A 12,275-nucleotide genomic window follows, 5' to 3' on the forward strand; every position below is an offset into this window, starting at 1 on the left:
CATTCAGCCGCACCGATCAGCGCTGTGGTGGCGGGACCCTGCTCCAGACAGACAGCCGGGTGCGGTCAGGCCCTACTACCAAGCTGTGGCCACGCTGGGCCTGGTCGCCTTCACACACGGGGAGACAGGGCCTGTGAGGGAGGTGGGTGGCGTGGTTCGCTGCTGCTCGCCCGTCCTCAACGGCTGTGTGGGAGGCGGACTCCCAGGTGCTGCTGTGTGACCTGGGGCTGGGTGGCCCTGGGGCTCCTGGGGGTCTGGACTTGCCCTTCGTGCTGCAGCAGCAGAGGAGTGGCTGGTCAGTGCACGGTCGTGCTGCCTACAAGGCTGGCAGGCACGGTGGGCACCGGCTGGGACCTTTTCCCTCTGTGGAAGAGGCCGGCCCAAATTCTCTGGCCCATCACCTCCAGGGCTGCGTCCCCGCACCCCATCCGCCTCTTGCCAAGCAAGGGCAGGAGGAAGGCTCATTCTCTAGATGCCAGCTGACCCCACAGCTGACCCCCACTTTGGGGGACGACAGCAGACCTGCAGGAGCAGGCGGGGCAGTGCCTCCCCGTGCCCCCTCCCCAGGGGCCTTCCCCGCCTCCAGTCCAGCCCACGATGCCTACTCAGTGTGGAGGCAGACCCCTGACCCTGCACGGGGGTGGGTCTGCCCTCTTCACCCGGGGCAGAAGGTGGCATCGAGCATCATGCACAGCGGCAGAGCCCGGAGGAGTGGGTTGGGGACAGGAGCTGCTCCCGCTCGCCCCACATCCCCCCCCCCGGACGGAGACTGGCGTCGGGTGTTTTTACTGAAGGAATTTATTGTTCTTGAACTAAGGGTGCTCACAGTTATTCGACAGGAATACACTGGGTGGGGCTTGTTTCCGTGACGTCCGCGTGTGTCCCGAGTACAAAAGAGGAAGGCTGACAAGAGGTATTGCTTTCGGTGTCTTCTGTCTCTGGAGAAGCCCCTCCCGCTCGTGCCGCGAGGCGTAGCTGCTGTGGGTGTGTGACTGTCTGTGTGCGGAGATCCCAGCGGTGGTGGGGGGCGGCGTAACCGAAGCGTTAAGAGCGATTCACAAGGGGGAGGCGGGGGGGGGGGGGGTGCGGAGGAGACACCAGAAGCAAAGTGGACTCCTTACCGCAAAGGCATGCAATCGGAACCCGCCGGCCGGCCCCTGTCCCCCGGCGCCTCCCGGGGGCAGCCGGGCACCTGGGCGCTCGCAACACGCGGGCTCGGCGCCGGCCTGGAGGGACCGGGCCCACCAACACAAAGCAGCAGAAGCTGGGGACAGGACGAAGCGAGGCGGCCGCATCCCACCACCTCGCTGTGTACAGAGAACACACACTGCGGAGAGTGCCGCTAACTTTCTTTTACTTTTTCCTTTTTTTTTTAAAAACTTTTTGTCATTTTAGTAAAAAAAACCCTGCGGTGCCTCTGCTGTCCTGTGTGTGGGAGGCCAGCTCAGGGCGTTTCTGCTACCCGCACTCTCAGCCGCAAAACCTAGATGGTCCCCAGCCTGCGCCGGGCCGCGCGCCCCTGGGCGGTGCCATCCCGCTCCCCCGACGGCGCCCCGGGCCCCCGTGGGGCTGGAGTCGTTTCTGCGCAGGGACGGGACAGAACATGGGACAGAGCGGACCGCGCCGTTCCTTAAATATATATATATGTGCATGTATATAGAAAGACCCGAACACAAAACCTGGCCCTGCCCCAGCGGCTCCCCCCACCCCCACACCCTTTTCCAAAAACAACCAAGAAAAAAAGTTTATAAAAATATCTTGCAGGAATTCTTTAAAGTTTACAGTAGCTCGCGGGCGCTGCCCCCGCCAGCCTGCCCCCGCCGCCGCCCCCCTTGGGCGCTCTGCCGGCTCCAGCCTCCGGGCGCCGCGGCCCCCACCCCGCCCCAGACACGCAGACAGACCGACGGCCGCTGCCCCTTCCCTGAACGGAGGAGTAAGGGACTCAATAAGTTAACGCAGCAAATAAATAACACTGGTCTCGGCCGGCCCTGGCGCGGGCAGGCGGCTCCGGGGCCTCCAGGGTCCGTGTCCACCGGGCCGGGAAGGGTCGCCAAGCGCGAGCGCACGCGGCAGCCCCGGGCGAGCGGGGGGCGGGGGCGGCGGACGCGAGCGAGCGGCGGGAGGGGCGGCGGGGCGGGGCGGGGCGGGGCGGACGCGGGCGGGCTGGCCGGCCGACTCGGCCCGCCGCGGCCCTGCCCCGGACGCCGGCCTGGGCCTGCCGCGCGGCGGAGGGGCGGGGGGGGGGGGGCGTTCCCCGCCGGTCCGGAGCCGAGCCCGGGCGGAGCCGCCACGCCGGCCGGCGCGCGAAGGGGGCGGGGCCTCGGCGCGGGGGCGGGGGCCGGCGCGCGGAGGGGGCGGGGCCTCGGCGCGGGGGGGCGGGGCGGCGGCGGCAGCAGGAGACGAGGGAGGGCGGGTCCGCGGCAGCTGCCTTCGGTCAGCCGGTGTCCGGCGCGGAGCCCCGAGGACGGCCTCGTGGAGGTGACATGTTAAGTTTTCGGGACAGTTCCTGGTATCAGAGCGGAAACAGTGGCCGCGTCAGAGACAGGCAGAGACAGAGACAGCGGGAGAGAGAAAGCGCGGGCGCGGCGGCGCGGGCGGTGGCCCCCGTGCCCCCTTTCCTCTCCTCCCCGGGCGGCCGGCGGGGGCAGCGGCTACGGGGCTAAGGCTGCTCGCGGCGGGCGGCGGGCGGCGCCGTCCGGGCCGGGTCCGGGGCCGGCGGGCGCGCGGCGTCCCCTCCAGGGCCCGGGCCGGCGGCCGCGGCGTCACCGAGGGGGCCGTGGGCACTCCGCTTGGCGGCCGTGCTGGGGGCCGGGGCCGCCTGCCCGTTCTTCTCGTCTGAAAAAAGTTGTTTAATTACGTCAAAGAAGCTACTCAATGGGCTGCCTGGGTGCACAGAACAGAAGGAGAGAAACAGAAGAGGGGGGAGGGGAGAGAGAACACACGCGTGAACCCGCGGTCGCCGCCGGGGCCGGGCCCACCAGCGAGGCGCGGCCGGCCGGGCGGGCGGGCGGCGGGCGGGGCGGGCGCGCGGAGGGACCCCCCTCCTCCTCCCTCCCCGGGCCGGGCCCCTCCCCTCCCCCATCCCGGGCAGGCCGGGCCGGCCCGTCCCTCGGCGGACCCCGCGGCGGAGGAGGAACCACCGCGCCCGCACGCCGCAGGGCTGAGCAGGAGCCGGGGCCCCCCAGGCCGGCTCCGTGCGTGCGGCCGGGGAGCCGACCCTGGGCCGGGGAGGCTGCAGCCAGCGCGCCCGCCACGCTCCTCCCCGGAGCCTTGGAGCCCCGCCCCTGGCCAGCCCGGGCAGCACCGCATGGACACAGAGGTCAGCAGCAGACAGACAGATGGACGGATGGGTGGACAGGCGTGGAGGGCTTGGGTGTGGGAGGGCCGGGGGCAGGCAGCCAGAGTGGAGCCCTGATCCCAGAGGGCCTGTCCTGAGCGCAAGAGGAAGAGGCAGACATGGTCTGACCACCCCCACCTGGGTGGGCCTGTTCTCGCTGTCCTGCGGCCTCTGCTCTGCTCTGATCGTCAGACCTGACTCCCGCGGCCCCAGCGGCGGTGCACTCGCACCGCACGCCGTCACCCCCCTCCAGGGCACGGAGAGCGTTACCAGCCTCCTGCTCAAGAGCTGCAGTCCACCCAGACCCCAGGCCAGAGCCCACACGCAGGACCCTTGCCAGCTCTGGGGCATGAGGACCCTTTACTGCTCTGAGCCTTGGGGTCCCTTCCTGGCCTGCTTGGATCCTAGGGCAGGGCCTGTGGCTGCCCTAGGGCGGTGGGTGACCGAGGCTGCTCCTCGCAGAGGTGGGGGACTGGGTGGGCACGAGTGTGCACGTCTGGACCCCGCGTATACACAGGAACCCCAGGATGGCCCTAAGGGTGGTGGGGGCAGCACCCTGCCAGGAGCAGGCTGCAGGTGGGGGTATAGGCTGGGGGGTCCCAGGTGAGCGTGGGGGGTTCTTACCACATTTGGAAAGCCTCCCCGTCATCATTTCCATACAGTTAGTGGTGTCTGAAGCACAGAATGGAGAAAGGAGGGAGGGAGACGTGTGAAAAAGTCTTCCCGCTTGGACTCCTGGCCAGGCGCTGCCCTCAGCCTCTGGCCAGGCCCCCGGGGAGGGGCGGGGCCCGGCGTGGGGCGGGGCCCGGCGTGGGGCGGGGCCCGGCGTGGGGCGGGGCCATAGCCGAGTAGGGGGTTTGCTGGGGCCGGCCCACCAGAGGGAGGGGCAATGCCGGAAGAGGTGGAGCCCAGAGCGGGGGGAGGGGGGGCTCGGGGGGGGGGCTGGGGGGTGGAGCCTGGGGTGCGGCCTGCCCAGAACGTGGGCACTGAGTGGGGGCCTTCTCAGGGCAGAGGAAAAGTCCTGCCACCAGAGCCAGAACACAGGCCTTGCCCTGCCCTCGGGTGTCCTGGGCCTGGTCCTCCATTCCCTCTGTCCTCCCCTGGGCCCCAGACATAGGCTCTGGTGCCGAGAATGCCAGGCTCTGGCCACTTGTGTGTCCTCCCTCTGCCACTGTGCGGCTCCGGCAGCTGCACAGCTCCCACCTGCCCTCAGCTCGAGTCGCCTCGCCCTTCTCTGACCGTCTCCCGTCTCTGACCCTAGCCCCCAGCAGGGACTAGGCTGGGGGCTTCTCCCTCAAGGCCCTCACAGGGGCCCCCGCTGAGAGGGAGGTGACCTCTCGGCCTCCTGTCCCTGTTGGAGCAGCCACCAGATGTCTTGCCCTGGTAGCTGAGCGGCCCCCACTTCTGCCCCCTGCTCCCAGCGGCTCTAGGACTGAGCTCGCCAGAGGAGGGCACCCAGAGCAGGGGGGTGGGGAGGGAGGAGGGTGCTGGGAAAGGCCAGAGTCCAAGGAGACCCTCAGAAGGCCTGGGGAGGGGGCTAGGGCATGGGCTGGCGTCCTGGATTAGGCTTCCCAGGTCTAAGGCCCCTGAAGGAGGGCAGGGGAGATGGGCTTGAGGCCCAGACGGGGCACCCAGGAGCTTGCAGGGACAGGGCTAACGGAGGCCCCTGCTCTGGCACGGGGTTAGGACCGGGGCAGAGCCCAGGAGAAGGGTGGTGTCTAGCTCGTTCACTGCTGCGCCTGGGACTTGGCACGAGGGACGCCTGCTAAGGGGCAGGATGACCCCTCTTAGGTTACTGTCCATGGCCCAGCCAGGGGCAGAGAGACTGTGACCCCCAGACAGTGGCTGCAAGCCCAGGCATCCGCTGGACAGCGCAACAGGCACTGGCCTTTGCTCACCTCACTGGACAAGCTCTGTCCTTCCCTGGCCTCAGTTTCCCTCTGTCACCCCTATTCTGCTCTGAGATGGGCGCCTTCAAAGCTCGGGGAGACACCCCTGCCCCACGGCCTGCCTCCTATGCCAACCCGGCTCCCGGGGCCAGGCTGCTGGGCCAGCCCTGCCCTGCCCTCCCCATGGGGCGACGAGGCACATGTCGGGAGAGAACAGGGTAAACACACACAATGAAATGAGGATGGCGGGGGTGAGGGACGGGCGGGCCAGGCTGGACGAGGGGCCCACGGAGGCGCCAGCCAGCTGCCGGGGATGCTCGAGCGACGGGGCTCTGGCTGGATGGGGCGCTCCGGGCCCCAGACCCTGACCCTGACACGGGCCTCCCGGCAAGCCGTGCCTTCCCAACATTCCGACAGCCGCCACGGCCTCGCTAATGGACAGTGACGCAAGCACGTGCCCGCCCGGCCCAGGCACAGGCTCACCCCCCCCCACAGGGGGCACGTAGCCCACTCCCCGCCAGATGCTGAGCGGTGTGGGCCCTCTCGGGCCCTCGGAGCCCCAGCACGTCCAGGCCTGGGCCGACCCTTTCCGTGTGACCCCCTATAGGCCCGGCTGGGGAGCTCCTCCTTTGGGAACTCATGGCCAGATGATCACAGGCCTGTCGCCGGGAAGGCGGGCAGCAGGCAGCCCCACCGTGCGTCAGCCAGCGTGGGCGCTGGGCCCACAGCCTCGCAGGGTACCACTGGAGGAGCCCCGAGGGCGGCCGGCTCCCACGCAGGACCTTGGCCACTGCTCTCCTGCCCTCACTGACCCGGGGCCAGGCTGCCCGTGACTGGCTGCTCAGCCTAGGTGCTGGGCCCTATGCGGCCTCTCCAGGCCCAGGAGTGGCCGCTGGATGTGTGAGCGGGCACGGGGTGCCCTTCTGGGGGCCAGTCTGGCTCTCGCCAGAGGACCTGCCCGCAGCCCCCTCCCTGCCCCTGTGGCGGGGCCAGACACCTTACCTGCCAGCGTCAGAGGCTACTCTCGTAGCTGGTGGCCACCTTCTGGCCCTTAAGCCCAGCACCCCAGCTTAGTCCTGGCGCTGGCGGGGGGGGTTCTACAGTGGACAAGAGGCGCCTTTCAGTGTGGTGTGCTGGGCCCTACCTCCCTGGGTGTGCAGAGATGGGCCGGCCCACTGTGCCGGGGAGGGCCCTGCCCCCTGGGGGGGCCACGTCAGAGGGGCCACACCCCTGCTCACCAGCCCGCAGGGCGGCCCGAGCTGAGCCCCCGCTCACCTGACAAGTGCTGGGCGGAGGGCTGGTCATGTGTGCTCAGTAACTGGGTCTGAATGGTCTCCACGACCCTCTTGAAGCGGCGGCTGGGGCCTGGGGGAAACAGGGCGTCACGGCCGGGACGGGGCTGGTGCCCGGAGCCCGCGCCCGGCCCACGGCTCACCTGACAGGAGCGTGAATGTGACGGAGTAGATGCCGTTCTCCTTGTGCGCCGCCCCGCCCTCGGTGTAGGTGATGTCCACTTGGAATTTGACCGGCTTCTGGAACACGGCCGGGCCCCCCGTCGCCTTATACTCCGCCCGGAAGCTCGTCTGGGAGATGACGCTGTGGCTGAGGCTGGGGATCTGCGGGCGGGAGGGCGGCGTGGGTGGGCGGCGGGGGTGTGCAGGGACACCCGCCCGCACCACCGCACCCCCCGCAAGCCGGGCCCGGACCTCTGCCTCTTGGCTTGGGTGCGGGTTGGGGACGTGGGAGCAGAGTGGAAGAGGAGCGGGCTGGGGGAGACAGGGTCAAGGAGACCCCACGACGCAGCAGCCAGGACCAGGGTGAGGGCCTCCGAGGCAGGGGCCCCACGGCCATTGCCGAGGTTGGCACCCACTGCTCTGTGGGCTCGGGAAAGGGGCCGCTCCCAGGATGGGCAGAGAGGCCTCTGAGCACTTGGCATAGGAGCAGCCAGGGGAAATGCCCTTGAAACCAAGTCAGGAGGCCGTCTGGCCCTGGAGGGGTCACCCCAGGCCAGGGCTCTGCAGCCCAGGAGTGCTGTGCTGGCCTCGCAGTTGGAAGGCCCGGTGCATGCCGGGGGCCGAACCAGGCCGCCATGGCAGCTGGGCCCCCAGCCCTTGGGGAACCTGAGCTGAGGCCACACCAGGCTGAAGAAACCCATGACAGGTCCCAGCCCTGAACGGGGGGGTGGGGGGTCCCCAGGGGACCCCACGCCGGGCCAGGCCCCCTGCAGGACGCTGGAAGCAGACATTCGGGGCTTTCTGTTCCTCGCGCTCAGGGTCTCACAGACGCGAATGGAGCACCCCCAGGGCCCGAGCACAGCCTGGCCTCTGTGGAGCCAGAGGGGCTCCAGGAGGCGGCAGCCAGTGGGGGGTGGGGAGCGCGCATGGGAGCCAGAGACAGGCCCTGGGACGGACTCGGCAGAGGTCCCTCTGTGTCCAGGCCCCGGTCCCCGCCCCCGCGAGCAGCCTGTGCTTCACTCCCTGTCTCAGTGAGCTGTCCCCACCCAACCTGCTGCTCCCGCAGCTGGGGCTGCTCACGATGACAGCCGGCCTCCCTCCCCAGCCTGGGGCCGTGCAGCGACCTTCTGGCTCCAGCCAGTGTCCATGTGGGACGCGTGTCCCCAGCCGGGGGGAGGCTCACCGACAGGAAGGCGTGAACTATGTCCGCTTTGATGGAGCTCAGGGCTTTGTCCTTGATGACCACGAAGATCTGCTCCTCCTTCTCCAGGTTGATAAAGTTCCCGAACCAGGACTTCTTGGCGAGCCTGCGGGAGGGGGAGGGGGCAGAGGGCAGCTCGCGTCAGGGTGTGCTGTCAGCCAAGCCTCCTGGGCAGGGCCAGCTTACTGCCCCGACTCCTGCCGCCCTGACCCTACAGGGCTAATGCTAATGCCACGGTCTCGGCCTGGCCCCGTACCCGCCCCTGCCTGGGCCCGGGCAGTGCCCACCAGAAAGGACAGCAGAGCACACCCTGACACCCAGGCCTGCTCCTCTCTGTTTCAGCCACCAAGTTTTGGGGCAATTTGCAGCAGTCCTGCAGCCACCTGGAAGAAGGTGTCCCCTGGCCCTGGGACTGTATGGGGGGGGGGGCAATGCGGAAGGCCAGGGTACGGGGTCGGGGCTGGTGGGGGAGCTCTGCACCCATACGGACAAGTGAACGGGAGAGACCCTGCATGGACAGTGGGGCCTGAGGGCTCGGGATGCTACGTGCCCCTCCCATCTGGTGGGACAGCCTCGGCTCCCCCCAGCCACCCCGTCCTCGAGGACCAGGGGCTACTCAGCTGCCTGCTGCCCAGCCCAGGTCAGTCTGGGACACAAAGGCTGTTCCAAAGCCCAGTGCTGTGCTGGGCAGGTCAGCGGTATACCCTCCTGCACACAACCCCTCCCTCACTGGTGCCCAGGGCTCCCCTTCCTGCCCTGTCTTCTGTCCAGCCTTGTTACCCTGCCCAGCATCTGCATCTGACCTGCGCTGCCTGCAACCCCCCCACTGCCGTGCACACTAGCATGGGTGCCCTCAGATGGCCCCGTGATCCTGCACACCCCTCCCTGAGGCGGGGACAGGCCAGTACTTTCTTCTAAGCAGAATGAGTGACAGATGTCACCTCCAAAAACATGGCACTCAAGGCCATGTCTCCTGCTTGCTAGCAGGTCTCCACTGCATGGTGATGGAGCGGCCCTTGGTCCAGAAGCCAACAGGCCCTGAATCCCACCGCCGACTACAGGAGCTTGGCCACAGGTCCTGACCCAGCTGAGCCTGGAGGTGACCACAGCCCACAGACTGTAAGGTGGAGGGACCTCCTGAGCCGGCCTGGGGCCTGACCCACAGAACCCGAGACGTGGAGTGGGTGGTGTCAGAGCTGCTGAGCCCAGAGCCATCTGCCAGGTGGCAGGGCCAACGTGTCCTGACTGCCGTCCCGCGGCTCCGCCGATGGAACACACCCATTCGGCCCACGAGGCACAAGCAGGGCCGCGGCCCATCATCTTGCCCCGGCATGGGCATCAGCGCTGGCAGGGGGAACTGTAAGGGCAGATTCTCCGGCACCTCTCGGTGGCTTTCCCAAGCACGTGATTTCCCTTTCCGTGCCCGATTCCACCGCTGGCCCCTTCTCGGCCCAGGGATCCCGGGCCAACCACAGCGCGGAGGGGATGACGGGCAGGCATGTCCTGCCTTCTCCCCCACATCCTGCCTTCTGCCCACTGTGCGCTCTAGGTCCAGCTGCTCCCCGCCGTGCCCTAGCACCTGCAGCCCAGCAAGTACACAGAGGGGCAGTTCTGGGACCCGCATACAGGGTTCCTGCTTCCTCCCTTGACAAAGAACAGCACCAAAAACACGACTTGTTTGCAGTGTGGGAGCTGGCAGTTTGGCACCGGGTGGAATAGGCAGTCCCGTGCCCGGAAGAAGCCTGAAGGAGCCAGAGAGGCAGTGCCAACCAACTGCGGTGCGGGCTGGGCCATCCAGGCAGCTGCTGGGCATCTCGGAGTAAAGCAGACCACTCTCCTGGCGTGGTGGGCCTTGTCCAAGCAGGTGAAGGCCTCCGGAGCAAAGGCTGCAGCTTCCCCAAGTGCTACTCAACGCCACAGCGTGAATTCCCCACCTGCACATGTCACACTCAGGGCTGTGACGTCACCCAAACCGGAACCTGCACCTGCTGAATCTGCGGTCTCAGACCTGCCAGCCTCCAGACCTGCACACTCATGCACACGCGCCGTCCCGGGAGCTTCCCTGCGGACCCCGACACGCCGCAGGCGAGCGCGTCCTCCATAGGAGGCACTAGCTGCACAGGCCTCTGGGGCCACGGCGTGCCTGCTCCGTCCCATCGGCCACACCCGCCAGGCGGTGGGCGCTGGCCAGGACCCCTGGGGGTGGGGGCGGCGAGGCCTCTGGAGGGACTGGAGGGGGAAGGAGGGGAGGCTGTGGGCCACCGACTCGGCGTCAGGTGCCGTGGGGTCTAACCAGCCTGAACGCCCAACAATCCCGTTACAGGGGTGTCTGCGAGCGCCGTGACAACAGCAGGACGTTTCGGCCGAGGGGCACTAACGGTGGGATGGGTTCCCTAACCCCGACACACTGCGGCCCAGAGTCAGCCCGCATCCCCAGGCCTCACGCAGAGCAAGCCACGTGGTGGCACTTCTGCTTGGCGACGAGACTGTGGCCTCTGCGGAGGCTGCCTGTGCCCTCGCCAGCCCTGCCCAGCGTCCGCAGCAGGTTCCTGTGTGCGTCGTCTTCCCGGGGCTGCAGGACCAAGGCCGCTGCCGGGGTGAGGAGAGCAGGCAGGGCTGCTCCAGCGAGTCCTCTCGGTCCAGACTGGCTGTGGGCTGAGCTGTGGCTCTGCTCGCCCACCGCCTCCCACGGCAGCTCCCTCCTCTTGGCAAAGGTCTGCAGAGGGCCTGGCTGCTCCTGGCCTTGAACAACGCCACCCTCCCCTGGACACGAGCTCCCGCCACGCCAGTCCATGGCTCTTCCTCATCCTCTTCGGCTGGCACCAAGTTTTCACCTTGAGACGCTCCGTCCCCGCGAGCCCCCAAGTTTCTGGCCACATTCCGCCTCCGTTGTGTCCAGCACAGGCCTCCTTGGAGGCTGCCCGGCTGCAAACCCCACAGGCCGGTCCTCCTCGGGCTCCCTGTACTGGGGCTGAGCCCGTGTCCAGATCAGGGTGAGCACCCGTGCCATGAGGCTGGGGTTCTGGTCCCCACGGCTCCCCCAGCGTGCAGGCCGGAGCCTTCAGCGGGCAAGCCCCAGCCCCGCCGAGGCCTGGCTGTGCCGTCCGTTGCCTCCTGCCAGCCCCAGGCTGTGGCTTCTGAGCCCAGCCAGGAGGGGCCAGCCAGCTCCCTCTGCACTGAGAGTCCTGCTCCCTAACCTGGCATTCCGGGTGTCCGAGACAGAGCTGTGGGTGCTGGAGAGGAGGTGTCCCAAGCGGGAGGTAGAGGGGGGACCTGGGCAAGCCCAGGGGCACAGGGAGAGAGGAGAGAAGACCTGGAGAGGCTGGGGTGCTTCATCCTGCAGCCTTTGAGGGCCCCCTGGCCTGCCGTGTGGGAGGCTCCAGCGCAGACCCCCGGCCACCTCGGTGTCTGGGCACCGGGATAGCGGCCAGGGGCTCCCCCTCAACCTTGGGCAGCCGCCACTTACTCTGGAGACGACTCCGGGGTCAGGTTGGACATCTCCTCGGGTGTTGGAACTGTGCACGTGGAAAGGACAAAAGACATGACCGCCGTGCTCTTGTCGCCCCTGCCCCAACGCTGTGCCCGCAGTCCCACGCGCCCACGGGCTCCTGCCCCTGCCAGAGCCCAGGGCCAGGGGGCTGCCCCAGCCTCTGGTGCTATAATCAGGCCAGGCCTACTCTGGCCTCCAGCTGTCCCTGCTGTCCCCCGACAGATGGCCCTGGTCCCCCGCGCCCACCCATTGGCTGTGCCGCAGGTCCGGATGGCCTGGCAGTGCCCATGGAGCTTTGGCAGCTGGCACTCTGCAACGGGCTCCCCCCGCAACCCCGTCCCACAGGCCTGCGGACGGCCCTCCGCCCACCCGCCTGGACTCTGGCCTCTGGCTGTCCTCCCAGGGCTCCAGGAGCCTGGCCTCAAGTGACCACTGGGCTGAAGAGAAGCCCCGGAGCTGGGAGGGGCCCCGAGGCCACGGCCACCAGGCCCCCATGCGCAGCGGGCAAGCCTGGGAGCGAGCCGCCATCTGGAGGCCCCGCCTGGGCCTGTGCTGGCCTAGAGAACAGACTACTGCCCGGGGCCCGGCGCAGAGCGGCGACCCGCGTCCCTCCACGGACCCTGCAGTTTCCGGCGGTGGAAGCGGGGCGACCCCAGGAAGCTGTTCTTGATGGAGTTGAGCCGCGTCCTCCAGGGCACCCCTCCGACGCTGGGGCTGGACGGGGGCGTGGGGTTCGGCGTGCCGGCCGGGCTCTCCTTGGGCGTATGCACGGGCGTCCCCTTAGGGGTGGGGAGGGGACTACCCCTTGGAGAGGGGTGAGGGGTCACCTGTATGGTGGGGACAGATTTGGTGTTTGGTTCAGTCCCGGCGGCCAGGAGCCGGGTCGAGGCCGGCAGGGTCGGCG

The 12,275-nt window shown here is 68.5% G+C and overlaps 1 protein-coding gene across 13 annotated transcripts in view; it reads right to left on the minus strand.

Moving 5' to 3' along the window:
• Positions 1 to 2,332: 2,332 nt before the first annotated feature.
• The window catches only part of BRSK2 (BR serine/threonine kinase 2), a 58,220-nt gene continuing 48,277 nt past the window's right edge, over positions 2,333 to 12,275 (minus strand). For 3 of the 13 annotated variants that reach the window (XM_082749282.1, XM_082749276.1, XM_082749278.1), the window contains 7 exons: positions 11,991 to 12,198; positions 11,348 to 11,396; positions 7,864 to 7,987; positions 6,662 to 6,842; positions 6,502 to 6,591; positions 3,962 to 4,009; positions 2,333 to 2,883 (listed from right to left, as the gene is read on the minus strand). In XM_082749282.1, the coding sequence (XP_082605408.1) occupies positions 2,660 to 2,883; positions 3,962 to 4,009; positions 6,502 to 6,591; positions 6,662 to 6,842; positions 7,864 to 7,987; positions 11,348 to 11,396; positions 11,991 to 12,198 (924 nt within the window). In that variant the 3' untranslated portion in view covers positions 2,333 to 2,659. Of the gene's footprint in view, positions 2,884 to 3,961; positions 4,010 to 6,228; positions 6,324 to 6,501; positions 6,592 to 6,661; positions 6,843 to 7,863; positions 7,988 to 11,347; positions 11,397 to 11,990; positions 12,199 to 12,275 lie in introns of those variants that run through there. The other 10 variants (XM_082749284.1, XM_082749281.1, XM_082749280.1 and 7 more) reach the window with 8 other exon arrangements.

This window comes from Mustela nivalis (assembly GCF_964662115.1).
Source record: "Mustela nivalis genome assembly, chromosome: 9".
Classification (NCBI taxonomy): domain Eukaryota; kingdom Metazoa; phylum Chordata; class Mammalia; order Carnivora; family Mustelidae; genus Mustela; species Mustela nivalis.